This window comes from Pteronotus mesoamericanus, unplaced genomic scaffold (assembly GCF_021234165.1).
Source record: "Pteronotus mesoamericanus isolate MK-2021 breed Mesoamerican mustached bat unplaced genomic scaffold, CSHL_Meso_final scaffold_45, whole genome shotgun sequence".
Classification (NCBI taxonomy): domain Eukaryota; kingdom Metazoa; phylum Chordata; class Mammalia; order Chiroptera; family Mormoopidae; genus Pteronotus; species Pteronotus mesoamericanus.
The window spans coordinates 3,094,961-3,120,833 of NW_026555317.1; the positions used below are offsets into that span (position 1 = coordinate 3,094,961).

The 25,873-nt window shown below is 41.3% G+C and overlaps 1 protein-coding gene across 7 annotated transcripts; it reads left to right on the forward strand.

Annotated features, from left to right (window-relative positions):
* The first annotated feature begins 1,263 nt into the window (after positions 1 to 1,263).
* On the forward strand, positions 1,264 to 24,195 carry EVA1A (eva-1 homolog A, regulator of programmed cell death). 7 transcript variants are annotated; one of them, XM_054593566.1, is made up of 5 exons: positions 7,368 to 7,430; positions 7,759 to 7,926; positions 8,377 to 8,537; positions 21,605 to 21,643; positions 22,928 to 24,195. In XM_054593566.1, the coding sequence occupies exons 3-5, from the start codon at positions 8,510 to 8,512 to the stop codon at positions 23,299 to 23,301; spliced, it is 441 nt and encodes a 146-aa protein (XP_054449541.1). In that variant the 5' UTR covers positions 7,368 to 7,430; positions 7,759 to 7,926; positions 8,377 to 8,509; the 3' UTR covers positions 23,302 to 24,195. The 7 variants fall into 7 exon arrangements, with proteins under 7 accessions (XP_054449539.1, XP_054449541.1, XP_054449544.1 ...); XM_054593564.1 differs by lacking the exons at positions 7,368 to 7,430; positions 8,377 to 8,537 and adding an exon at positions 1,264 to 1,342; XM_054593569.1 differs by lacking the exon at positions 21,605 to 21,643.
* The last annotated feature ends 1,678 nt before the right edge of the window (positions 24,196 to 25,873 follow it).

The window sequence follows — 25,873 nt, forward strand, 5'->3', positions numbered from 1 at the left end:
CAGGTGACAAGGTCCAGGATGCATCGCTGGACATGGTTTGTGGCAGTGGGTTGGAAAGGAAGGTTGGCCAAGCAAAGGTGGCCGAGCAGCCAGCATATTGGATGTGTCATCCACGGGTGTTTGTCAGTCCTGGAGAGAAAATCGGGTTTGTGTGTGCTCAGTCATTTCTCAGGGTCCTCGTGTATCCTCTTCCCGTCCTGTGTTATGGGAGCTATTCTTCCATTGAAGCCTTTGCCTCTCGGACTCTGAGACCGTGCTGGGGTCAGTGCTTAGCAGGGTTTTCATTAGCATAGAGCTGAGGGTGAGTGCGTCTCAGAGAGCTGCTTCCACACTTGGTGCATAAGTCTCTAAAGAACTACCAGTCCTGTGCTTCAAGTTTCCTTCTTTAGTTTCTTCACCAGTAAAATGGAGATTGGAAGGTGCCACAAATCCTTGTGAGGCAGAGGCAGCTGAGAGAAGTATCTACACAGACATAAATAAACCAGCAGCAGCCGGGCGCTGCAGGAGTCAGCAGGAAGCAGTGATGATGAATGAGTGTGTCCGCGTGGAGCAGGGGGGCTGCTCAGGGCTCTGTAGCTCCGTGATGGATTTCATTCTTTCTACACATTCCTAACTGAAGCTGGCAACTTCAAGTAGCTGTGTGGCATCCAGGCCTTCCAGAGGCCCCCACTATCTCCCCCTGGTGGAATGAGCAAAGGCCTTGAGACTTTTGGATGAGGACAGGCTACGGGAATCCACGCATTAGCATTTCCAGGTTTTTTGTGCCCACATAGATTTCATGAGACTTCCATTTCGTGGCCTGTCTAGGCATTGCTATCTGGTGACCGAAACCCCTCCCTTCCTGTTTCAGAGAGGCTGGACTGCACAGTTCACTGATGAGGACACATGTGGACACATCCCACTCTAGCTGTTTTGTGGGTTTTGGCTGACAGGAGGGAAGAGGAAGCATGTGTCTTTGATCTTTTACCCGTTGCTTCCCTTTCTGCTGTGACCTTGGAACGTCAGTTTCTTTGGCTGTCTGGTTCAGATTCCAGATTAAACTGGCAGTGGGCTTTGCCCTTGGAGGGGATGGTATTCCATCTTTTCAGGGGTCCAGACAAACCTCACCAAGGCTGCTTCACTCAGTGGTTCATGACGACACCAGGTCTAATGCATGATGTGATCTCCTGGGTGTGTGATGCTCTCTGATGGTTTTCATGCCATTTCTCTTTTCCTTCAGAGCCTGAGAAGCCAACTGGGGCCAGCCAAGTTTCAGGACCTGTACTACTTGATACTAACGTCACCCGGGATGAACTGTTCTTACCAGAGATTCTTCTGTTCCTGACAGCACACCTCTCCCCAGGTAGCTAAGGGGATATTGAGACTTTTTTTTACCACCCTCTGCTCCCTGTGTAAGAACTTAGCCCCCTGCGCAGGGGCGTACATACCAGGGATGCTCACTGCTGATACTGTGATTTAAAATGAAATGTACCAGGCACCTTTCATTCTATACATTCAGTGACAGTGCTTGGCATAAATGAGCTCCAGATAAGATGAATTTGCAGCCCTGGAAATGAGGTTACCTTTAATGTGAAAGCCAGGGAAAAATAGCATACAATGGATGTGATTAACCATTCAGCCTAGGAGATGACACTCATAAGACAGGTTGTCATCTTCATCAGGAGGCTGGCATGTATTCAGGAAAGCGAAATTCTGAGAGGTAAGTCATGGGAAGGAGTTACTTATTTTCAATCATATTACAGTCTGTCAGTAATTAGGTGAAAGAACTTTGGGTCATCGATAAAAGAAAGCTGTTGGAGGGTAAGATTTATAAGATTTGGTAGGTTCTCTCCAAAGAGTGTGCTGTGATGCAGGTTGACTGGCCCTAGAAAGTTCCCTAGGTTTTTCCTTAGAATAGTGTGGGGTTAATGCAATGGGTCATCGCTGGAAGAAAGACCTGGCTTTGAAAATGCACAGCTCTTGAGTCCTAATTTTGCCCTCGCCAAGATGATTCCCAGGGTCATTGTCTGGAGGAGGATCTGATCTAGATCTTGCAGCAGGCGGGTCCTCCAGTTATGGATTAATAAACCGGCGTTGGTTCATGCTACGTTCTCCTGAGGGCTTGGTTAATGTGAGCTGTTCTCCCAGAGCCTGTTTACCCCTGGTCACTGGGAACATCGAGTTGCTGCCCAGAGCTTGGATTTGCGAGGTCCTGATCGAGGCTCTGGAAGCTGCCAAGCAGCCTGTCTTTCTGACACATTTCTGATTGCACTGGTGATGTGTGTGAGGACCGCAAACACTGAGAGTCACTTTGGTCAGTGAAGTAATGACTTTTGTTCTAGAGCAGGGTGTCTTAACCTCAACACAGGAATATCTTCGGCCAGAGAGTTCTTCGTTGGGGGTGGGCTATTGTGCATTTTAGAATGCTTAAAAGTCTCCTTGCTCCCTACCCACTAGATGCCATATCAATCCCCACTGCAACTGTGACAGCCAAAATTGTACCCAGACATTGTCACATGTCCCCTGTGGGGGCTTGCTGCCCAAAATTGAGAATCACTGTTCATTGTTCTAGGAGCAAGCCCATGAGAAGGAGCTTCCTGGAGGATCAGAGCGCAAAACTGCACTTTGGGGTGGATGAGTGCTCCATGCCCCTTCACTTCATAGTGGTTGGTGTATTAGGGTTCCAGAGAAACAGGCCCAGTAGGATGGAGATTTTATATCTATATATCTCTATCTCTATCTATCTATCTTATATTTATGCCTATATCTATATATCTATATCTATATCTATATGGAGCTTTATTATGAGGAAGTGGCTCACGTGGCCGTGGAGGTTGAGACGTCTCACGGTCTTCCATCTGCAAGCTGGAGCCCCGAAAATCTGGTGGCAGAGTTCAGTCCAAGGCCTCAGGCCTGAGAACCAGGGGAGCTGATGGTGCAAAGCCCAGTCTGAGGACCAGAGAAGATGAGATGGGATGGGATGTCTCAGCTCAAACCGCGAGGCAGGGGGAAAAAAGCCTCCACCTTGATTCTTCCTCCACCTTGCGGTCTATGCAGGCCCCCGGCAGGTTGGATGATGCCCACCCACACCGGGACGGGCGATCTGCTTTTCTGAGTCCCATCAAGTCAAATCCCAGTCTCATCTGGAAACACCCTCACAGACACACCCAGAAATAATGTTTAATATGGATGCCCCATGGCCAGTCAAGTTAACTAAAAATTAACCGTCACAGTAGGAAATGTGGTAATGTTTTAATCAGGGTAAACGGCCAGTGGAAAATGTTCAGAGCTACCTGGAGCTGTTCCATCACTGTTAAGGGAGGGCTCAGGGAGAAGGTTTGGGGTGTAGAGTCTGGCTCTGGGGTTCATCACTTTTCTGACTTCTGCAGACTTTGTCTTGTTGGCAGCTGGGCCAAACAGGATGTTCTCTGCTGAGTCCTGCCCTCGGTCTTGGGGTCCTCTCTGGGGAGCTCAGAGCTGCATGGAGCACTGACTGTGTGGCAGGGCCAGCGAGGATGCTCTGCTTCCCGAGATCCCATCTACAAAGGAGGTGCGAAGTGAAACTCCACCTGAGCGTGTGTTGTTACCGCATCTTAGTGCTCAGGCTGAAGCAGATCGCAGATCTGCTGAGCAAACTTTCCTTGGCATCTTGTAAAGTGAGATTTTGATTCCAAAGGTCTTGGGTGGTGCCTAAGATTATGTGGATTTGACAAGCCCCGAAGTGATGTCATTGCTGCTGGTCCTTGAACCATACTTTGAGGAATAAGAACTATGGAAACTATGGTCCATGGGCCTACCTGCATCCACCACTTATTTTCAAAAATAAAGTTTTATTGGAACACAGCCACACATTCATTTACATATTGTCTGCAGTGGCTTTGATACTACAATGGCAAATTTGAATAGTTGAGGCAGACTATATGGCCCTCAAAGCTTGAAATGCTTACTCTCTGGCCCTTATAGTAAGGATGTCCTGACCTGTGCTTGAGGCTGACTTGTGCCACACGGACCAAGGAGGGACTTCCTGGTTGCTCTTTAGGGTGGACCATCCAGAGGTTGTCTTTCTTCACTCTAGGCCTGACTTCTCTGTCCCTCTTCCTCTTGCCTCTGGCTCTTGCCGCATTCTCAGTTAGCACCTGGGCCATGAGGAAATGCAGGAAGAATTTCTGAGCCAGTGAAGCTTCCATCCTGCATGAGGTCCTCTCATAGTCCAGAGGAAGTGCTCTGCTTGGTGCCCTGCTCGGAGCCAGCCAGCCTTGGTATCCTTTCAGACTTCAAGGTGGCTCACCCTCAGACCGATTCAGAAATACTCCCAGAGACTTAAGCATACAAGGCTCATGCCTGACTGCTCTTTCTGTTTTCCAGCCAGCCTGTCAGCCAGCATTTACTTAGAACCTCCTTCCATTAGGCACCAAATTAGGTGCTTGGGTAACAAAGATTTATAAGATGCCTCTTCAGTCTGGGAGACAAACATGTAAATGGCTAATTCTAATTCTAATACCTTAGGTACAATATTAGAAGAATATTTGGATACTTTAATAGTCAAAGAGTATGGAGGATTTGGAGCTTTACGGCTATAGACTTTTTTAAGATTATGAATTTTTATTAAATTTTACATAAACATATTTTTGTACTTAATGGTATGTTTATCCTGTTAATCTGTAAATGCCATAGATTATAATTATTTATCCAATATTTGATACATGAGATGACATCTTTTACTATATTCATAGTATGATATAAATTAGAATTTTATTGACATCAACTACAATATCAATACAAGATAATTCTGCTGCCATTCCAGTTAACACCAAAATTGGATTTCAGTATTCTCTATATGAAGTAACCTTCAAAATCTCCTGTTGTACCCCATCAACACCTTATTATTATTATTATTAATTTAAAAAACTATGGTAAAATACAAAACATAAACTTTACCATCTTAACCATTTTTAAGTATACAGTTCAGTGGTATTGAGTACATTTACACTGTTGTTCAATCACCATCCAGTCTCCAGAATACTTCCTTCTTGCAAAACTGAAACTTTGTACCTATTAAACAGTAACTTCCCATTCTCCTCTGCCCCCAGCTGCAGACAACCTCCATTCGACTTTCTGTCTCTATGAATTTGATTATTTTAGGCACTTCGTGTAAGTGGAACCATACACTGCTTTTTTTTTTGTGACTAGCTTATTTCACTGAGTATAATGTCCTCAAGGTTCATCCATGTGGTAGCCTGTGTCAGAATTTCCTTCCCTTTTAAGGCTATGTATTAGTAATATTTTATTGTATATATACACCACCTTTTATTTACTTATCCATCTGTGGCTGGACACTTTGATAGATTCTACAGTTAGGCTACGGTGGATAGTGCTTCATAATAATTGGTGCACAAATATCTGCTTGAGTTCTTGTTTTCAATTCTTTTGAATATATACCCTGAAGTAGAATTGCTGGATCATATGGTAATTCTATTTTTAATATTTTGAGAACTCGCTATATACTGTTTTCTATAGCACCTTTCCATCAACTATATAAGGAGTTCTCTATCAACCATATAAGGAGTCCTATTTCTTCACATCCTCTCCAACACTTGTTATTTTCTATTTTTTGTTTGTTTGTTTGTTTGATAGTAGCCATCCTGATGGGTGTGAGGTGGTATCCATTGTGGTTTTGATTTGGATTTCCATAGTAATTAGTAATGTTGAGCATCTTTTCATGTGATCATTTGTTTATCTCCTTTGGAGAAATGTCTATTCAAGTTCTTTGTCCATTTTTTTAAATCAGGTTGTTTGTTTTTGTTGTTGTTAATTTGTAGGAGTTCTTTATATAATCTGGATCTTAGCCCCTTATCAGATACATGATTAGCAAATATGTTCTCTCATTCCAGCGGTTGCCTTTCACTCTGTTGATTGTGTCCTTTAATCTACAGAAATTTTAAGTTTTGATATAGTTCAATTTCTCTATTTTTATTTTTGTTACCTTGCATGTCTAAGAAATTTTGTCAAATCCAGTGTCATGAAGCTTTCTCCTGTGTTTTCTTCTAAGAGTTTTATAGTTTTAGCTCTTATGTTTAGGTCCTTGACCCATTTTTAATTTCTTAAATATGGTGTAAGGTAAGGGCTCAACTTCATTCTTTTCAGTTTTGTGAACAACATTTGTTGAAAAGACTGTTCTTTCCTTACTTGTTGAATATCACTTGACCGCATATGTAAGAGTTTATTTCTGGGCTCTTTGTTCCATTGGACCATATGTATGTCTATGCCAGTACTACACTGTTTTGACTACTGTAGCTTTTTGTTTTTTTAATCCTTGCTTGAGGATACATTTATTGATTTTAGGGAGGGAGGCACAGAGAGGAAGAGAGAGAGAGAGAAGCATCGATGTGTGAGAGAAATATCTGTTACTTGCCTCCCCCTCGTGTCCCGACCAGGGACTGAACCTACAACCCAGGTACATGCCTGACTGGGAATCAAACAGAGGACATTTTGGTGCACAGGATGTTCCAACCAACAGAGCCACAATGGCCAGGGCTGATTACTGTAGCTTTGAAATAAGTTTTGAAATCAGTAGGTGTGAAACTTTTAACTTAGTTCCTTTCAATATTGTTTTGGCTATTTGGGATTCCTTGAGATTCCATGTGAATTTTAGTATGGATTTTAATGATGTCAGTGATCCACCTGAGAACCTGTTTCTTCTGCAGGAAGGACTGGAGCCTTCTGCTTCTCTGGCTTCCCCATCTTGACATCTTCCCACACCCTGTGACTCAGTTTTCTGCCCTCAGCTCAGAGCATCATTGAATAAATGTCATCAAGAGTCTTTCCCCTGCTCTGATCAACATGGCTCAGCTGGTTGGGTAACTTCCCGCAAAGCAAAAGGTCGCTGGTTTGATTCAATCACTGTTTCTCTCTTATGTCAATGTTTCTCTCCCTCTCTTTCTCCGTCCCTTCCCCTCTCTTTAAGAATAAATAAATAAAATTAAAAAAAAAAAGATTCTTTCCACTTCCATCCTTCAAGTGCTCTGCGAGGGCTTCTCTGAGTGAACTGAATAATGATTATGCCACAGCTGGGAAATGATGTGTTTCCACAGCCAGAGGCCGAGCCCCTGAGCACTGAGACCCCTGTGCCTGCTCGGAGCCCTGGTGGGAAGGCTCTGCCGGTGGGCAGTCTGTGGCCCTGCGTGTGCATTTGGTTGGCCCATCACAGTCACAGGTGGAATCATGAAACTGTGGGCAAGGACCAGGCTTGAGGTCCCGAGTTCTTGGGGGCATTTAGAATGGAACCTACTTCAGCAGGTCTGGAGTAGCCAGCTCACACCCACTGCCGAGGACACCCATTTGGTGACCTGTGGGATGAGGCAAACTGATCAAAGTCCACAGGTGCCGTCAGTCGGGGAAGCAGAGCCCGGCGATGAGACAGCTGGGCCTGGGGTTGCAGCACAGTGATTAAAGTGAGGGTGGGCTGTGCTTCCAAGGCAAACAGGGGGAGTACAATAAAAAGTACTAGAAAAGGTGAAGGACGAGTGCCAAAATGGGAAGTTGGGAGGATTCGGGGGAAAGAAAGGAGAAAGGCCAGGAAAAAACAGATATGTAAGGAGGTGTTCCTTCCTTGAAAGCCAAGAAGCTCTCTAGAGCGCAAAGGACAACACTCCAGATCCCTGTCTAGGGAGGCTGGCTGGCATTTAGGAGACTGGCTCTTTGTTTTGAGCCCAGGCTACCTGGAACACAGCCTCGGGAAAGGGAATGTGTTTTCATCACTCACTTTGTGTTCCCAAACAGAAGAGAAGAGGAGGAGGGGCCACCTTGATCCAGTGGAAACATCTCCAGGAGGCACCTCTGGATGCCACGTGGAGGCTGCCCTTCCGCCCAGCACGGAGCCTCTGACTGCCTAGCACGTCAACATGGCTTTACTCAGCAACATCCTAGCGGCCTATTCCTTTGTATCAGGTAGGTTGTTGGTCTTGACTGAGCCAGAGCTGAGGCCTGGGGCTAGAGGGGCTCTGCTGTGCTGAGTTTTGACTGGTTTGAGAGTTCAGCATGGCATCCTCTAATTTGGCAGATGACGGGTAGAGGTGCTGAGAGCTTTATCTGGATGAAAATGTTTTGTTTCCTCTTGGGCTTAAAAGAATGAATGATGTAGCTTGGCGCTATTGTCTGCTTCTGTCATTATGCATTTAACTCTGATGTGAAAGACGCAGATGGAGTGTCTTCACTGTGACTATTTCTGTGCAGTGGTCTCAACTCCATTCTGTGTGTGTGTGTGTGACCTGCAATGGGGGCCGTGTATTCTGTTAGGTGTCTGATAACCTTCTGGGAGACTTGGAGACAGAACGTATGTGAGTTTGGGAGAGTCTGCTATTTGCTCCATCCTTGAGTCAAAGTTGTACTCTTTTTTAGGAAGATGTCTGACTTCCTCCCCAAGATCATTGCTTGAGAACAGATGCTTGTCACATAAGAGAAGCCATTTAAAAAATACCTCTGAATTAAGCTGAAATTTAAGAAAAATATATGAAAATGCTTACTGGTTGGAATGACCAAACTGATTTTATACTGCTTGAGTGAGTTTTTAATTTTTTGATAGTTTGTTTTTACTTTGTTTTGTTTCACCTGATATCTCTGAAAGTTGTATAAAAAGGAAGGGGCTGAAGTTCTGATTAGATATCCTTTGGGCAAAGAGGGTTTTGCTTTCTAGTTCTCTAGCCAGGATTGATATGCAGTAAATTAAGAGTTCAGATGCAAAACCTGACATTTCTATTTACAATGGAAAATCTGAGGTAGGGTTGAGGATAAAGGAAGCTCATGTCTTCTCTTTGTGAGATTATCTTAGATGATGTGCAACCTGATTTTAAAAAGGAGGACTTCTCAGGGCATACAGGGCTGCCTCCTTTGTGTTTTGCAGGATGCATCATGTAGTCTACATATGCCTCAAGTATAGGCTTCTTCCTTCTTGGATCAGCAAAGGCCCAGGTCCTTAGTCAACTCCTCATCTCCCTCATAAGGTGGTTTAAGCCCAGTGCATGGGTACCCACACATCAGAGGAATCTCAGCTTTGCTCTTTCTTTGAGGCTGTTCTTAGGGAAAAGGACACTGGAGCTGGAAAAGTGTGGTGTTTGAACCTCTGGTACCATGTGTTCATAAGCAATAGAATCATGGCCCCTCAAGTCTATAGTGAAGACACCCCTGAAAACTGAGTGCCAGAGAGGGTCTGGAGTTTTTAAGGCCTCAAAAGATACTTGCAAATCAGCTGTTGTTAGAAAATATGTATAGCAAGAACAAACAGGGTACTGGACTTTGGAACTCAACTCAGCCCAGGAGGTACCTGGCAGTTTTCCACTGTGGCCAGCGTGACACTGAGCGGTGACTGTTGAACATGGTAACTCATTGAATGGTCTGGTGTTGACCGGGTGCCTTGTGACCTTGTTAAGGCTGAATGAGTGCCTGGCTCTGTTTTTCTCTTTCTCCAACTTTTCTCCTTTCCACCCCATGTCCTGGAATTAAATATTGCTTGGGATGCAGGAAGCCAGTGCTGCTTTTAAGTAAATTTGGGCTAAGATAAAAAGAGATTGTAAGGAAATGGAAAGTAGAATGGCTAAAATGTGTTCGATCAAATCATTAGACTTGACAGCTAAAAATTGATTCCGAGTGTGATGGGGAACACTGCCTGACTATAAAGGAAATGAATAAAGAAACTATAAAATATGAAGGTAAATACAACAGATACAAATAATTGTTTTTTTTTAAGAAGAAAATAGAATAATGGATCAGAAGCAATAAGAAAAGTTTGATAGACGAAAACTAGAAAAGTTCTTAACCTTGTAGCTCTCTCATGTTCCCATTCTGCTGTGCCTGATTCCCACTACAGGGGGCCCCTGACCCTCCCCAGCACATCAGTTGCCTCCTATCTTGTCCCACGTGGCCCCATTATTTCGGCAACACACATGCTAATACGCAAAAGTCTCTTACTCCTTTGTCCTGCTTCTGATTAAATCAAGTGAATACAAACTCTAATCGAATCTTACTTTCCTTCCTTTATCTCCCTGCATGCAAATAACCAAATGCTGCTACAGCTTTGCAGATAGAAGTCATTAGAAATTCATGTTGTCTAACAGCTGAGCCATTCAAATTGGGCTCAGTCTCTCTATTTGCTTTTGGCTACATCCTGTTCCCATTCTTTACAATAGCCAATTCAAACCATGAGTATTCCAATAGTTTTAAATATCCATTAATCAAAACATACATTAAAATTAAGTGGCAAATGCATACTAAGGAAAAATGTAGCATTGAAGGATTAAAATTTGTAACATACAAAGAGCTCTTACAAATCAATAAAAGGTAAATATAGCAAAGAAAAGTGGGACAAAGTACAAAGATCAGCAGTTTGCCAAAGGAAAAATACAAATTGCTGATTAAACATAAACAGCTGAAATTCTAGGAATTAAACAACTGTAAAATGAAAACATCAATGAGGTTAACATTTTATTCACAAAACTTTTAAATATTTGAGTGATTAAGCATGTAACTTCAGTTTTGGGGAAAGTATGGGGAGATGAGCACTCATGCTTAGTGCTGCTAAGATTGTACATTGCTACAGTCTCTCCAGAGAATGACTTAGGAGCCTCTGTCAAAAACCTTAACACATAAACCATACTGTGGACAACCCTAAACCATATTATGGGAAAGCAAGCCATTCTACATCTAGGAATTTATCTTAAGGAAATTATTAGTGAGGACAATTGATCTCAGAACTATTTATACTAGTAAAAATTTTACTGAGGACAATTGATCTCAGAACTATTTATACTAGTAAAAACAATCAGGAAAATGGGCGACTATTAATTAAAGGAGAAAGATGGTTATGCTGTGCTTTTAAGTGAATAAGGCCTGTTTGCATTTAGCGTTTGCAGTATAATCCCATTTACATGTATATGTATCCACATTTTACTGTAAATTATACGTGGATGCCAGGGTTGTATGAGTATCTGTCTGTGTACTTTAAAATTTTCTCTTGTGTTTAGCTTTATTTTAAGTATCCCATATTTCATTGAATTACTTTTGTAGTATGTAATATTATTTTATTGGCATTTAAAAGTTTGAAATCTATCATACATATATTTTAAAAATTACCACTGTTTTACTCCTTTCTGACTTCTAAGCAGTGTGTCTAAATGCCTTTAACATTACCACTTCAGTGTGCCATAAGCATTTCAAAATCAACCTAGCCTAGAATGGAAATTTTTTCTTCTCTTTAAACATGCTCCTTCTTTTGTGTACCATTAAGGTGTCACCTACACCAGAAATGTAATTTTTAACCTTTCACACATTTTCTTCACTACCCATATCCAATTGCTTAGGGTTGGTCCATTTTGCCTCTCAATGTCCCTCAAATGTGTCCTCTCCACTTTATTCCCAGATGGTTCAAGCTCCAACATGTGTTTGTCAGTCTTAACATAATGGCATTTTCCATGGTACCCACCTCCATTCTTGCTTCATAGATAGTATTTTGTAGCAAAATGATCTTTCCAAAATGTAGTTGTGATGATCCAGTTTTTTTTTTATTTTTTAGAATCCTTTAGTGTGGATACTCACTCTCTCTGGGATAAAATCCAAAAACTTTTGTATGATTTCACAGTTTGAATGGTTTTCAGCTGCAAATAATAGAAAATCTCAACATGGTGACCTAAACACACAGGAGTGACCTTACCCACAAAACAAGAAGTCTAGAAATAGGTGCTTGTTCGTGTTAGTCCATTGGCTCAAAAATGTAGGGGCCAACATCTGTGTGATTCTCATGGCCTTTCTTTTATGCTTGTTATCTCATGGCTGCAAAGTGGCTGCTATTGTTCTTGTTTTCATTCAAGATTTTTTAAAAGGCAGTAAAAGGAAGGATGTTCCAGTAGATCTACTCTCATATTTCATTGGCCAGACCTGTGTCACTTGACTATCTCTAGCTGCAAGGGAGGCGAGAAAAATGAGAACTTGAACATTTTTAACAACCTCCAAACCAGCGGTTCATAACCAGGAGTGATTTTGCCCTACAGGTAATTTCAGGTAATGTCATAACTGGAGCAGGGAGGGGTGGCTGCTACTGATAACTAGCAAGTGAAAAAATATTCTACAATGCACAGGACAAGTCCCCACAACAAAGAGTTAACTGGTTCTAGATAGTAATGATGCTGAAGCTGAACATACTCTAGAGTAGAGGCAAGCAAGGGAGAATGGACTGGGGGATGGTTTGAGGTGTCCTAATCTGCAGTTCTCTTAAGTGCCTTCCCAGAGCTTTTGGGGCCTGACATTGACATTTCCATGCCCTCAATTATTTATAGTCCTCCCTGACAAAAGCCTCACTAGAGTCTTTTTAAACCACTTATCAGGCCTTTCCTCACCTCTCTGCTTTTGTACAGCCATTTTCTTTTCCAAGAAGTCTTCCCTCCAGGCCCGGACTGGCTAACTCACTCCCAGTCTTCGGAACCCTCTCACTGCCGTCTTCTCCCTTCAGCCCCTGCCCCGGCTTAGGCGTCCGTCTGCGCTCTCCCCACACATGTTTTGTTTCCCTCTTGGATTGTAGGAGTTGGCATTTCTTGCTTCAACTATTTGCAAGAATCCCTTGGGATCATAATATAATTTATAATGAGAGTGATAATCTTGTTTATAATAATAACCCCCAAAATAACTTCTAATAGGATTGTTAGAAAGATTAAATGGTATCTTTTTAATTTAATGCTTTGAATTGATAATACATTCTCTTTTTTTTTTTAATTTAATGTTTTAAATTGATAATATAGTCTCCAGGCTCACTCTTTTGTTTCCTTTAGATTTTTCCTTAAAAGTTACTTTCTTGGAAAGGTTTGCTCTTGTCGCTCTGTCTACCTCCTCCCCTCCAGCATACATTCAGCACTTTATATCCTCCTACCCACTTTTCCTATTATCTCCTTATCACCAGCTAACATACTACCTGTTTTATTTATTTATCTTGATTATCATCTGTGTCTTCTATTAGAGTGTGCATTCCCAGGAGCACAGAGATGTTTCTTTCTTTTGTTGACTGCTATGTCCTCAGCATCTAAAAGAGTGCTTAACACCTATTAAATACTCATCACATCAGTGCATGAACATGGGTCAATGATCAAACAATGTAAAAAATCACATTGTGTGAAATGTCACTCAGAATTGCTCCCTCCATCCAGTTCCCAAGTTTGACCCATCACCAGGTTTCTCTGCATCCTTCCAGAGTTCTTTGTGCAGGTGTAAGAAAATGTGAACATATATATAATCTCACCCTCTCCCCTTTTAGGTAGGCATAGGTAGCATAGCGTACATACTGTTTTGTACTTTGCTTTTTTCACTGAACAATATATTGTGCAGATATGTCATGTTAGTGTATAGATATCTTCCACATTCTTTTAGACAACTACATGTTGTTCCATTGTATATATGGACCATAGTTTAACCACTTTGCCAGTGGGAATAGTTCAGATCTTTTCAAACAGAGCAACAGAGTTGTTGGCAATAAATAACTGTTGCATACATACATGTTCAAGCACTTTTGAAGAATAGATTTCCAAAAATGAAATTGCGGAATCAAATTGTATATAAATAATTAATTAAGATAAATATTACCAAGCTGCAATTTAAAGAGTTTTATCATTTTGCTCTTTAAAAGAAGTATGAGAAGGTCCTGCAACAGTATTTTCAAACTGTTGGATTTTTGACCATCTAATAGATGAAAAATAACACCCAAATATCATTTGATTTCTGTTTTTCTAGGTCATGGGTCAGCAAACTTTTTCTATAAAGGGTCAAATAGTGAATAGTTTCAGCTTTTCAGGCTGTACAGTCTGTATTCTAACTATTCAGCTCTGCAGTGTAGCTTGAGGCAGACACAGGTGAATCATAAATGAATGTGCATGACTCTGTGCCAAGGACAAAACAGTAGCCGACCAGGTTTGGCTTGTGAGCCATAGTGTGCCAGTCGCTGCTGTAGGTGAGAGCCTTTTCATATGTTTACAAAGCAGTTGTGTTTATTATTCTGTGAACTATTCATATCTTTTGTTTATTTATTGGTTGCTCTTTCTAGGTGTTCTTTATATTTAGTCCTTTGTCTCTTACATATTTCAAATATTTTTCCTATTTGGCCTTTGTCTTTTGACTTTGCTCATAGTAATTTTTTTCAAAGCAGAAGTTTTGGGGGACCATTTATGATTATTATTTTTATTTAACCAATATTCTTTGCAATTACAGCAGTGTGGACTTTGTAGCAGTTAGCCAGAAAATAAATCACTCCTGTGAGCTTGTCATGAATGAAATGGCCTCCCATCAGAAAGGGATCCTAATCCACCATAATTCAATTAATAGTCACAAATTTGAGGATTTTAGAAAGTACTGTAGTTTCTATCATTCCTCTTTATACTGGGAATCCTGCGAGGGCTGAGCAACTTTCTGTCTTTAGCCTGTAAGGCCTCGTAGACTCACAGCACATTTTTGTGGAATAAATAAGGCAACTATTTACTGAACTATAAAATCTGGAAAAAAAAAACAGTTGGAATATCCACTCTTGGAGAAGGTTTGGTTAAAGTGGTGCTTTCATACACAACTGATGGCAAGATAAATTAATGTATACCACTTTTGGAAAGTCACTTGACAATTTGTATCAAGAGGTACAAAAATATGTATCCCCTTTGACACAGATTCCTTTTCTGAGAATCCAGTATAAGTCAGTAAATAAAAGAAATAAACATAATTGGGAGTGGTGTTAAGCACAAAAATATTTCTTCCATTATTTTTAATTTTAAAAAAAGTAGCAACCTAACTATCCAAAGGTAGAAAAACCCTTTTTGTAACCTGTAGTGCATTCTCTGGATGGAATACTATGTAGCCATTGTTAGGCCTTATTGAGGGGAAGATGCTGGACAGAAAGATGCATGAAATGTGTATCCTTGAGGGGAAGGATGAATAGGTGGAGCACAGAAGATTTTTAGGGCAGTGGAAACACTGTATGACACTGTAATGGTGGATACACATCACCATACATTTGTCCAGACCCATCGAATGTACAACACCGAGTAAACCTTAGTGTAAGCTATGAACTTTGGGTGATTATGATGTCATTGTAGGTTCATCAGTTGCAATAAATATACCACTCTGGCAGGGGGATGTTGATAATGGGAGAGGCTATGCATGTGTGGGGCTGGGAAATCTCTGCACCTTGTTAATCTTTCTGTGAATGGAAAACTGCTCTAAAAGTAGTCTTAAAAACAGAGGAAAGCGTGTAGCAAGATAAAAATATATACAATTCTGTGTGTGTGTGTATGTGTGTGTGTATAGCCTGACATATATAATAAGTAAATATGAATAAGTATCTAGGTATGGGAGAAAATAAAGCAAAAGAAAATTTACTTCACTACATATTTAATTTGTGAGATCATGGTAGTTTTATAAATATTTTCCATCCTCTACTTTTAATGTACTTTTATATGTATATAATATATATGCATACAAACATATATACACATATATACATCTCTATACATATTTATTCACATATAATTTATCAACTGAACTTTGAAATCGTGTGTCATCTGTGATTTAATTTAATAATTAAAGGGATTCGCACCATAAGCAAGGCACTGTGCTGGATGCCGTGGAAATCCTAAGAGACTCATGGATTTTTGCCTTCAGATTTCTCACTGTCTATGTGGGAAAAATAATGGTTACATAACTAATTGTGATACAACTACATAAAGTGCTGCCTAGTGTAGAGAGGCTAATTAATCACACTCCCTCCCTTTCAGACTCAAAGGAGCCGGAAAAGTTTCAAATAGAGTTAACTTCTGCAATGTTTAAGCCATTTCAGAGGATGGGTCAGGGCTTCTTCCTCACCTCCCTTGAGTTCTAGCGCTGGAGGACTGCCGGCTCGGCCCGTGCAGGTGAAGAAAAGTGGGTGGGGTGGATCAGGTCAATGGACGGTCTCTGTTGAGGTGCTTGTTGCTTGGGGGGTGAGTGATAGGGGATAGGAAAAGAAAAGGGAAGATGAAAGGGGTGAAAACATGGGAACATAACACCAGAGCCCGTCTAGTGGGAACAGTGATTCTCCAACACCCCTTCTTCCTGAGCAAGAACAAGTCGGGGATAGGAGGAGAAAGAAAGCTTCCCCGGCGTTTTAGAGAGGGCAGGAGTATTCGTGGGAGTCTTCATTTTCCTACGGGGAGGGGCAGGATCCCATAAAGAGACACCTGCCATGCCTCAAAAGTTCAGAGAAGGGATTAGGTTGAATAATCCCTGATTACACACAAACCCCAAATATTATTTTTAAGGCCTATTTTTAAAACATTTTCCTTTCCACTGAAGGGATTGCAAGCTTTGGGGCCAAGGGGAAAGTTCAGATAGGGAAAAGGTTCCACTTACAGGGAGACCAGCGGCTCTACCCTGTAGAGTCTGCAGGGAACGATCTGACCTCCCAAGGTGCAAATGAAATTAGCCCCAGGACCTCCGCATACAGCCTCTTCCTGCCCAGGAAAACAATCACCCTGCAGGAAGCAAGATACAGCAATACATTTATTTTTATTTATTGAGGGAAAATAACCGACAATAGCCCTCCCCACTCTGTTTCCTGGGCAGTTAACAGCTGTCTGGATCTGCTCAAGACCAGGGTAGATCACTGGCCAAGAGGAAGTGACCTGGAGCAGAGGAGAGAAAAAACAACCACGAGAGAGCTACAGTTTTGATTTTTGCGGAAGAATGATGAAGAGAAATAACACAATTGATATCGGCTCTGAAAATCAGCCCTGAGTCACCCCTCAGGACCTGGTGAGGCCCAATGAACTCCTCTGCGCTCTCTGGTTCCTTTGACTGGGCTTCTCTAGGAATCCATGTCTGAGGTTGCTGTAGGCAAAAGAGGATGTTTTCTAATCAGGTAGCAGGACTGGATGGACTAGTTAAACTAGAGGGATAACAGTGGTTTCCAAGATTCAGTTCCCTAACCATCTTCAAAGTTAACCTGCATAATGGGTGGGGTGAGGACAGGATATGAAAGAGACAGAGACAGGCGCTCAGGGGGAAAGAGGGTAGGATGAGAAAAGGAAGGAAGTAGAGAGTGAAAGAGGGAGGAAAACAGGCTAAATGGATGGATGGGAGGCAAGGAGATTAGATAGATGATGGAGAGATAGATAGATAGGTAGATAGATAATAGATAAAGACAAAAAGAAAGAAAATAGAAAAGAGACGGAAGGAAAAGAAGGAAGGAAGGGAAAGGAAGAAAAAAGGAAATAAAGGAAGAAAACAGAGTGAGCCATCATTTATTTACTGGCTCTGGGATAATCCATTTATGCGGGTCGTCTGTAGTACTTTTATCTTTTACCACAGTTCAGTATGGTAGGTAGGTAATGTATCTTTGTTTAAAAGACGAGGCTGAGATGAGGCTTCAAATGCAAGTCTGCCTGATGGTTTTCACTCTGGTAAAAGCATCGGCTTGCAAATCTCTTCTAGAGAGCCTCTCAGGTCTCCATATCTCAACTTTGCTTTTCTGTTCACCTTTGTGTTTCCAGAGAGCCCTCTTCATACTTCTATAGTGGCACTTCCTTTGGTACTGGAACTGATGTGTCACCTTCCCTGCTGGAATGTTAAGTTCCTCGAGGCAAGAGCTCTCTCAGCTTTCCCAGTGTTTGCTGGGAATAATAACTGGACAGAATCAGTTTCAGCCTTCTTCACTGTATTCATTTATTCACTTATTTATTTTTATTAAAATATAATTCACATGTAATGTGTAGATCTACGGTGAACACATGTGGATTTGATACATCTATATATTGCAATGTGAGTATCATTGTCACATTAGCTAACAGCTCTATCATGTTACGTAATTATTATCACTGTTCTGTGCTGAGAACAATTCAGATCTACTCTCTTAGCAACTTTGAAGTCTGTATTACAGTATTGTTGTCTATAATCACTATGCTGTGCATTAGATCTCCAGGACTTACTTATCTACAAGTTGCAAATGTGTACCCTTAACAACATTTCCTCAAACCCCCAGCCCCCAGCCCCTGGTAATCAACATTCTACTGTGTTTTTATGAGTTCAACTTTTTTTAAGTTCCACATATTAGTGCTGTGACATGATACAGTATTTGTATTCATTAATTTATCTAATTTCAGCATAATGCTCTAAAATCCATCCATGTTTTCGCAAATGGCACAATTTTTTTTTTCATGGCTGAACTCTCCTGTGTGTGTGTGTGTGTGTCACATTTTCTTTATTCATCTGCTGATGGACACTTCGGTTGTTTCTGTGTGTTGGTTATTGTTAGTAATGCTGCTGTGAATATGGAAATATATTCATAAAGGTAGCTCTTTAAGGCAGTGATTTCATCTCCTTCTTTGTTATCGATCATCTCAGTAGGTGCAGAAAAAGCATTTGACAAAAAAACAACATCCTTTGATGATAAAACCCTTAATAAATTTGGTACTTCAATAGAGTAAGTCATAAATGACAAATTGACAGTTGACACATGCACTGGTGAAAGATAGAAAGCTTTCAATTACATACAACACCTCCACCCTTTTACTTGCCTCTACATTTTTCATGTCACAATTTACCTCTTTTTATATTGTGTACTTATTAACAGATTATAATAGTTAGTTATTTTTAGTACTCTTTTCCTTTAACCTTTATTCCATAAAGTGTCTAACACACCATCCTATTTACAGAACTAGAGTTTTCTAAGACTGTATATTTTTCTTTACCAGCATATTGTGTACTTTCATATTTTTTCATGTCACTTATTAACATCTTTTAATTTCAGCTTGAAGAACTCCTTTCAGCATTTTTTTGCAAGGCAGGTCTAGTGGCAATGAACTCTCTCAGCTTTTGTTTCTCTGGAAAAGTATTTGTCCTTCACATCTGGATAATTTTCCAGCTAGAGTGTTCTTGGCTAGCAGTTGTTTTCTTTCAGTACTTTGAATATGTCATTTCACTCTCCTGGCCTGTAGGGTTTTTGCTGAGAAATTTTACTGGTAGCCTAATGGGGGTTTCTTTGAAGATTACAACATTTTCTCAGCTGCTCTTAGGATTCTCTTTCTTTCTTCCTTTCTTTCTTTCTTTCTTTCTTTCTTTCTTTCTTTCTTTCTTTCTTTCTTTTTTAATTTTTGATAGTTTCATTATAATGTGTCTTGGAGATGGTCTTTTTGCATTGAGATAAAAGGGTGCTCTATTAGCTTCATGAGCTTAGATGTTAAATCCTTCCCTAGGTTTGGGAAGTTGTCAGCTATTCTTCAAATAAACTTTCTGAACCCTTCTTTCTCTTTTCTACTTTTGGAACACTGATTATGATAATATTTGTATGTTTGATTGAACCGCATAGATCACATAAGCATTCTTCACTTTTCCATTTGTTTTTCTCTGTTCACTTCTAATTAGGCTATTTCAAGATTCTTATCATCTAGATTGCATATTCTGTCTTCCATTTGATTTACCCTGCTGCAAATTTCCTGTGTTGAATTTTTTTCATTCATTGAATTTTTCAGTTCCAGAATTATCGTTTCATTCTTACAGTTTCTATCTTTTTGCTAAACTTCTCACTTTGTTCATGTATTTTTTCTTGATTTTGTTGAATCGTCTTTTGTATTTTTCTTTCATTATTTCCTCAAAATAGCTATTTTGAATTTTTTATCTTCTAGATTATAAGATTCTGTGCCTTTGAGCTCAGTTATTTGAAGGATTTTTATCTTTTGGTGATGAGCTGTGTTTTTCTTTGTTTTTGTTTTTGTTTTTGTTTTTATTCTTCATGTTCCTTAGATTTACATTGCTGATTTTGCCTTTGATGTAGTGGATACCTCCTTAAATCTTTACTAGTTGTCCTCACATGGGGCATACTGTTTGCTAATCCTGTTACACCTGGAGCACTCTCTAATTTTGTATTTACACATCTGCTCTGCACTTTTTGCTTCTTCTTGTAGGAGGATTCTTAAGCTTTTATGTCATTTTTTATTTAATTATTTTTTTTTCCAAGAAAGAAACTGATTTATTGTTCCATTTATTTATGCAGTCATTGTTTGACTCCCACATGGTTTTTACAACTCACCTGGCTGGTTGCTGAAAATGTCTCTTTTGTTTTCCAGAAGGTGGTGCTATAGATCAAGTTTCTGGTTTCTCTCTTGTCCACAGATCCTGTTCTGTTTTTCTGATAACACCCTATTTACTAAATTTACTTGCTGCCTATTTTTGGAGAGTGTGCAAGGAGCCCCACCACAAAGCGGGGCAGATGTGGGTTTAGCATTTGGGGTATTGGGGATACCTGCCAGCTGGTGGAGAGATTCCTCCCTGAGGTCTCCCAGAGGCTCCTGGGTGAACTTCCTGCTGAACTCCTGAGTGTAGTCAGCAGTAACCCTGTTACTTTAATGCCCTTTGATATTTTTACCTGCCTTTCCCAATCTCCTTCCTACCTCCAGTCATGGAGATCCTTCTTCAATACTCTGGTATTACTGGTAAGAAATAGGTTCGTCCTGCAGCATCCAGCACAGCTGGGGTAGCTAGGCATTCACACACTGCTCTTCTCTTCCCTCTCTGGAGATTTCTCCATGGGACCATCAGTCCTGTGCTTTGCCACTTGAGGGGAGGTTTCTCTTCTCTTTTTCACTAAACCCCAACTCATTTTGTTTCTTTGCTCCAATGGTGTGCTAGAATTTCCTCTCTGGAAAGACAGATTTACAAATTCTCTCTGTCTCTGGGTATTTGTCCAAGTCAGCATTCTCCATGTTTTCCCTAACTACTCTGGGTGGTTGGGGCAGGTTTGCTGGCTCTGCTAGTTTTGCAGCCCAAACTGAGGTCTATTTGCCTATTACTAGAGGTACAGGTAGGTAAGACTCCTCCTCTTGGCACATGTCGTTGTAATACACAGCTCTACAGAGAAACTTCTATTTGTGGATAGATACCTAATCAGTTGTTGAAAAGTGAAGGGGGAGAAAAAGAAGAGAGATGGCTTATGTGCCATGATGCTGATGTTGCTGCCCTTTCACTGCATTTACAACGCTTATTGACTGTTCTTGTACTGACTATTTGTGTTTTCTACTTCTTTCTCTACTCTTCTATTTGTACCTATAATTTCTATTTATTTATTCATACCCCTGTCATTTTTGTGGGGTTTCAGAAAGAAGAGGGGTCATAAACATGTATGTTCAATATGCTGTGTTTAGATTGATAGAGTCTTTTAGGGTACAATTTAGAATGCACAAAAGTTCAAAATGCCTATGCCCTTTGATGCAATTGTTTCTAGATAACTAACCTGTAGAAATAATTCCACTTGTGCATAAAGAGATGTATACAAGGACATTAACTCTAGCATTGATCATAATAGTGAGGAATTTGGAAATAATTTATATGCTGTTACTAAGGATATAGTTAAATAAACTTTGGTAGGCCTATATTATAGAACACTATGCAGCAGGCAAAAACAATGCTGTTGACCTATCTCGAAATCTCTCTAAGAAATATTCTTAAATTTAAAAAGCAAATGTATATCATATATAATCCCACTTATAGTCTTTTTAAAAAACCACAAAACAATATATATTTTAATTCATACTTACCAGTACATGTAGATTATGGAAAATTAAATTGCTGGTGTTAATTTTAGGTCCTGTCAAATTGACTGTGCCCTGTGACTCAAAACCAGGTATGTCTGATGTTCTCACACTTACCTAGAAAGGGAAACCTATTTACCCAGAGGCTCCCATTTTGTTGAGTATGTCATACAGTGATTGTCACTGGGCACACCAAGTGTATTGCTTATCTATAGAATGATTACTTTCTTCTCTTACCAAGGAAGAGCTCAAATACCTCTTCTGCAAATTAACCTGATGAGGTCATTCCAAAATGCCTACACTGGCTTTCAATATGTGATTGTAGAAATTATCTGTTGCTGCATTGCAGATTACCTCAAAAGTTAGTAACTTAAAGTAACAACATACATTTATGATCTCTCAGTGTCTGCGGGTCAGAGATCTGGGCTCGGCTTAGCTGGGTTCTCCAACTCACAGTCTCCCGCGAGGTGGCTGCGAGGCCAGGGCTGTGGTCACTTCAAGGCTGCGCCAGGGGGATTCACTTCCACGTTCACTGACATGGCAGTTGACATGATTCAGTTCTTTGCAGACTGTTGGCCAGAGGTCACGCTTAGTTTCTTTCTAGATGGGCCTCTCAACAGGGCAGCTCCCAACATGGCAGCTGGCTTCATCAGAGTGAGCAAGTGAGAAAACCCAAAGAGCATGAGCATGTTGGAAGTTAGTCATATGTCACCAAAACTTGATGTTTGCCATATTCTGTTTGTTAGAAGTAAGTCACTGAGTCTAGCCCAGCCCACTAGGTCCAGTCACCCTCAAAGGGAGGTGCTTACAACTAAAAGTGTGAATAATAAGGTGGGGGGGGGCGCGCGTCTTAGAAGCTGGCTGCGCTTGTTGGCAAGGCCTGGGATGGTATATTTAGAGTAAAGGAAACCATTTTTCCTTGGCTTTAATTATAAGTTTCTTGTCCAAAAAGAAGAAAGAGGAGGAGAGAAAGAGAAGCAAAAGAGGAGGAAGCAGCAGCAGCTGCCTACAAATGTGACTAATAGGTTATTCACGGGGCTGTGGGAGCAAATTCAGAAGCAAAGATTTTTCTAGTATAAGATAAAATAAGTTTAGATTGATACTCTCAATAAGCTGACATCTAAACACAGTTGTTGATATAGGTGCTAAATATTTTTATTTCTTTTAACTTTAAATTTTGAAATAATTTCAAATTTCAAGTTGCAAGAATAGTAAAAGAACCTCACACATTCTTTACCCAAATCCACCTGTTGGACAGTTGTATCTTGAATACATTATGATATTTGTCACTATAAGAGCTTTGGGGTCTGGTGAGAAGTGTATGAGGTAGGCTGGATTGTCATCTCTCAAATGCTCTCTTCTTTCTCCTCCTCCAGAAAACCCTGAGCGAGCAGCTCTGTACTTCGTCTCCGGCGTGTGCATCGGGCTGGTCCTCACCTTGGCTGCCCTGGTGATGAGGATCTCTTGCCACACGGACTGCCAGCAGCGTCCCCGGAAGAAGTTCCTGCAGGACCAAGAGAGCAGCAGCGACAGCAGCGACAGCGAGGATGGCAGCTCAGACACGGCGTCTGACATCTCCGTCCGGAGACACCGCCGCTTTGAGAAGACTTTGAACAAGAACGTCTTCACGTCAGCGGAGGAGCTGGAGCGCGCGCAGCGGCTGGAGGAGCGGGAGCGCATCCTCCGGGAGATCTGGCTGAACGGCCAGCCCGAGGTGCCCGGGACCAGGAGCCTGAACCGCTACTACTAGGGGCAGGAGCCGGATTCCGCACCGCGGGAAGCTGCCCGGAGGGAGAAGGGCTGCGGGGAGGGTGGCCTGGAGAGCTGAACGCAATTCTGGTGAGGTTACTGCGGAAGCCAGAGATAAGCAGTACACCTCGTTTTCTAGCCAGGAGGACTGATTTCTCCTTTTTGCCTACATTTATGGAGAAGGAGGAAAATCAAGTTGGTTCATTAACCTTTCCAGGTCTTGGAATGGTGCTGAAGAACTCTCTCCAACAATGTGGATGGAGATTAGAGAAACAGGATTGTGGTTTCTCTTGATTTCTGAGGATCTCAGAAGTTTCTGCAAACTTCATAGCTATATGTTATTCCTTTATAAAAGGAAAGATGATCATAGCGTGAGGGCTAGGAACAGCAGGGTGAACCTAACCCAGTAAACCCAATTTTCTAAATGGCTTTGTGCTATGGAGGCGATTCTGATCCAGATAGCATGAACCATGCTTATTATTTAAGGCTGATTTTCTATATCATGTGTTGCAAGGACAACCTCGTCCATTTTAACTGGCACCTCAGGGATTAAAATCCTATTTTTTAGTATAGTGCCCACTTCATTGATGAAAATGAATAGAATTAATGTATTTTGCAAGATGTGTCAGTGAACTAGACAATGCCAATAACCTCAAAGGATGAAGGGTTTTATTTTAAATAGTTTATTAAAAATATATATTAACGTGGATATTTGAAAATGCTGCATAAGAATAAAAGCTGTGTGTCCCGTTCCCCCCAACCCCCGCCCTTTTGGAGAGAAGAAAATACTGTTATGACTCTAGATAATCATGATTTTAAACATTTTGTTAAAAAAGTTTGGATTTCCAAGAAAAAAATTGGAATGGGACATGAGGAATAAAGTCAAAATTAGGATGGGGTAAAAAAATAAATGTTACATAAAATCTTTTCTTGTTTCATGTCTGTCTCTGTGGTTATATTAAGTGGCAGCCCATTTATACAGGTGGGTTTGGTCTTTTACCAGTTCCCCCAAATAACTGGAGAATTGGTAAAAATGGAGAAATAGCCCGTGTGTGATTAAGGGCTTTTCACTTTCTGTGTGTTGTATGTTATAGTTACAATATAGTTGAGTAATTGTTAAGCAGATGGAAAACTAGATTTACCTGAGGCCGGAAATAAGATGGTAGCCCCATGTGGAGAGAAGTTGGTAGCGAAGGAAGAGAGGCAGGGCTCTGCCACATTCAGAAACAGATAACAGAAGAGGAAGCAGCCTCCTCCAGCCTGAGAGAAACAGTAAATTCTATTGGTCTGTCCACTCCCTCCTCTTAACATGCAGTGGGTTCCACAGCCTGTCTGGGTGCTTCGGAGCCTTTGACTGGGAGCATCTGCCGTGTGCATTGGCTCTATCACCGTGCCTGAGAGGATGGTCAGGGGGCTTCCTCCACGGGAGTCTCTACCGCTTTAGCAACTGCTCTCTGAGATGGGGGCTTGGAGGGCTGTCTTAAGAAGTGAACAATCACAGATCTCTAGTTGCCAAGGGGGCAATACATCTTGAAACCCTCGATGGCTGGCCCAATTGTATCATTTTGGGTGGCCTCATGGGCTAGTAACAATTGCCAAAAATCCCCTGGCCTTTAGAAGAACATTACCAATTTTGATCTCTGGCTCGCAGGAAAATGAAACAATAGAGAACGGCGTCCATCCCCGGGGTGCATCTAAAGCTGGCAATGGGGAGGGATATGACCCTTGTAAGGCAGGGGCTACGGGGGCTGCAGTGGTGGAGGTGTTTGTGGAGGCTCTGGGGCATCGAGCTTTCCTAGCTCTCCAATATCCTGATGCCTTTCCACCAAGTTCATCAAAGTTTCCATTTTTAGGGTAGTGGGGGCTTTGGGTGAGGGAAAATACACTAACAGTTCAACCCATTGCTTTTCATCTTTACACCAGTGATTCCAACTTTTCAGCCAAAGGGAAGCCTCACTGTTATCTTCCCTACCTGGGCTCAAGCAGTTTCACAGTTTAGGTCTGTCACTCACTCCTGGTTCCAGTTTCTGTATCAGAACACTTCGATTTGACACAGAAACATACCCAACTTAAAAGCATTTTTAGATAACTGGGAAGGGCAGCACTGAATCTGGCTTCTGGGATAACTGGGTCCAAAGGCTCAAATGCTATCAAAAGCTAGTCTTTCTCATTTCTCATTGCTTCTCTCTGTTGCTCATTTTCCTCTACTTCAGATGAAATAGTAACACACATGTACCAATATACTATGGTGGATTGCTTGCTCCTGATCAAACTCCCACACAACACACAGGTTCTGTGTGTGTGTGTGTGTGTGTGTGTGTGTGTGTGTGTGTGTGTGTGTGTATTTGGCACAAATTCACAGCTTACCTACCTCAGAAGACAGCATGGAAGGGATGTTTTGGTGCAGCTTCCATGGTTCCACAGAGAAGCACTACCTGACAGTAACACATCTGAGACGATGTTAGGAAGTGTAGATACCTCAGAAAACACCCACCAACTTCCCTTAAGAGCATCTTCCTGCGCTGAAGCTTTTTAGTCTGATGTAGTCAGTCCGTCTTGTTTCTTTTTGCTTT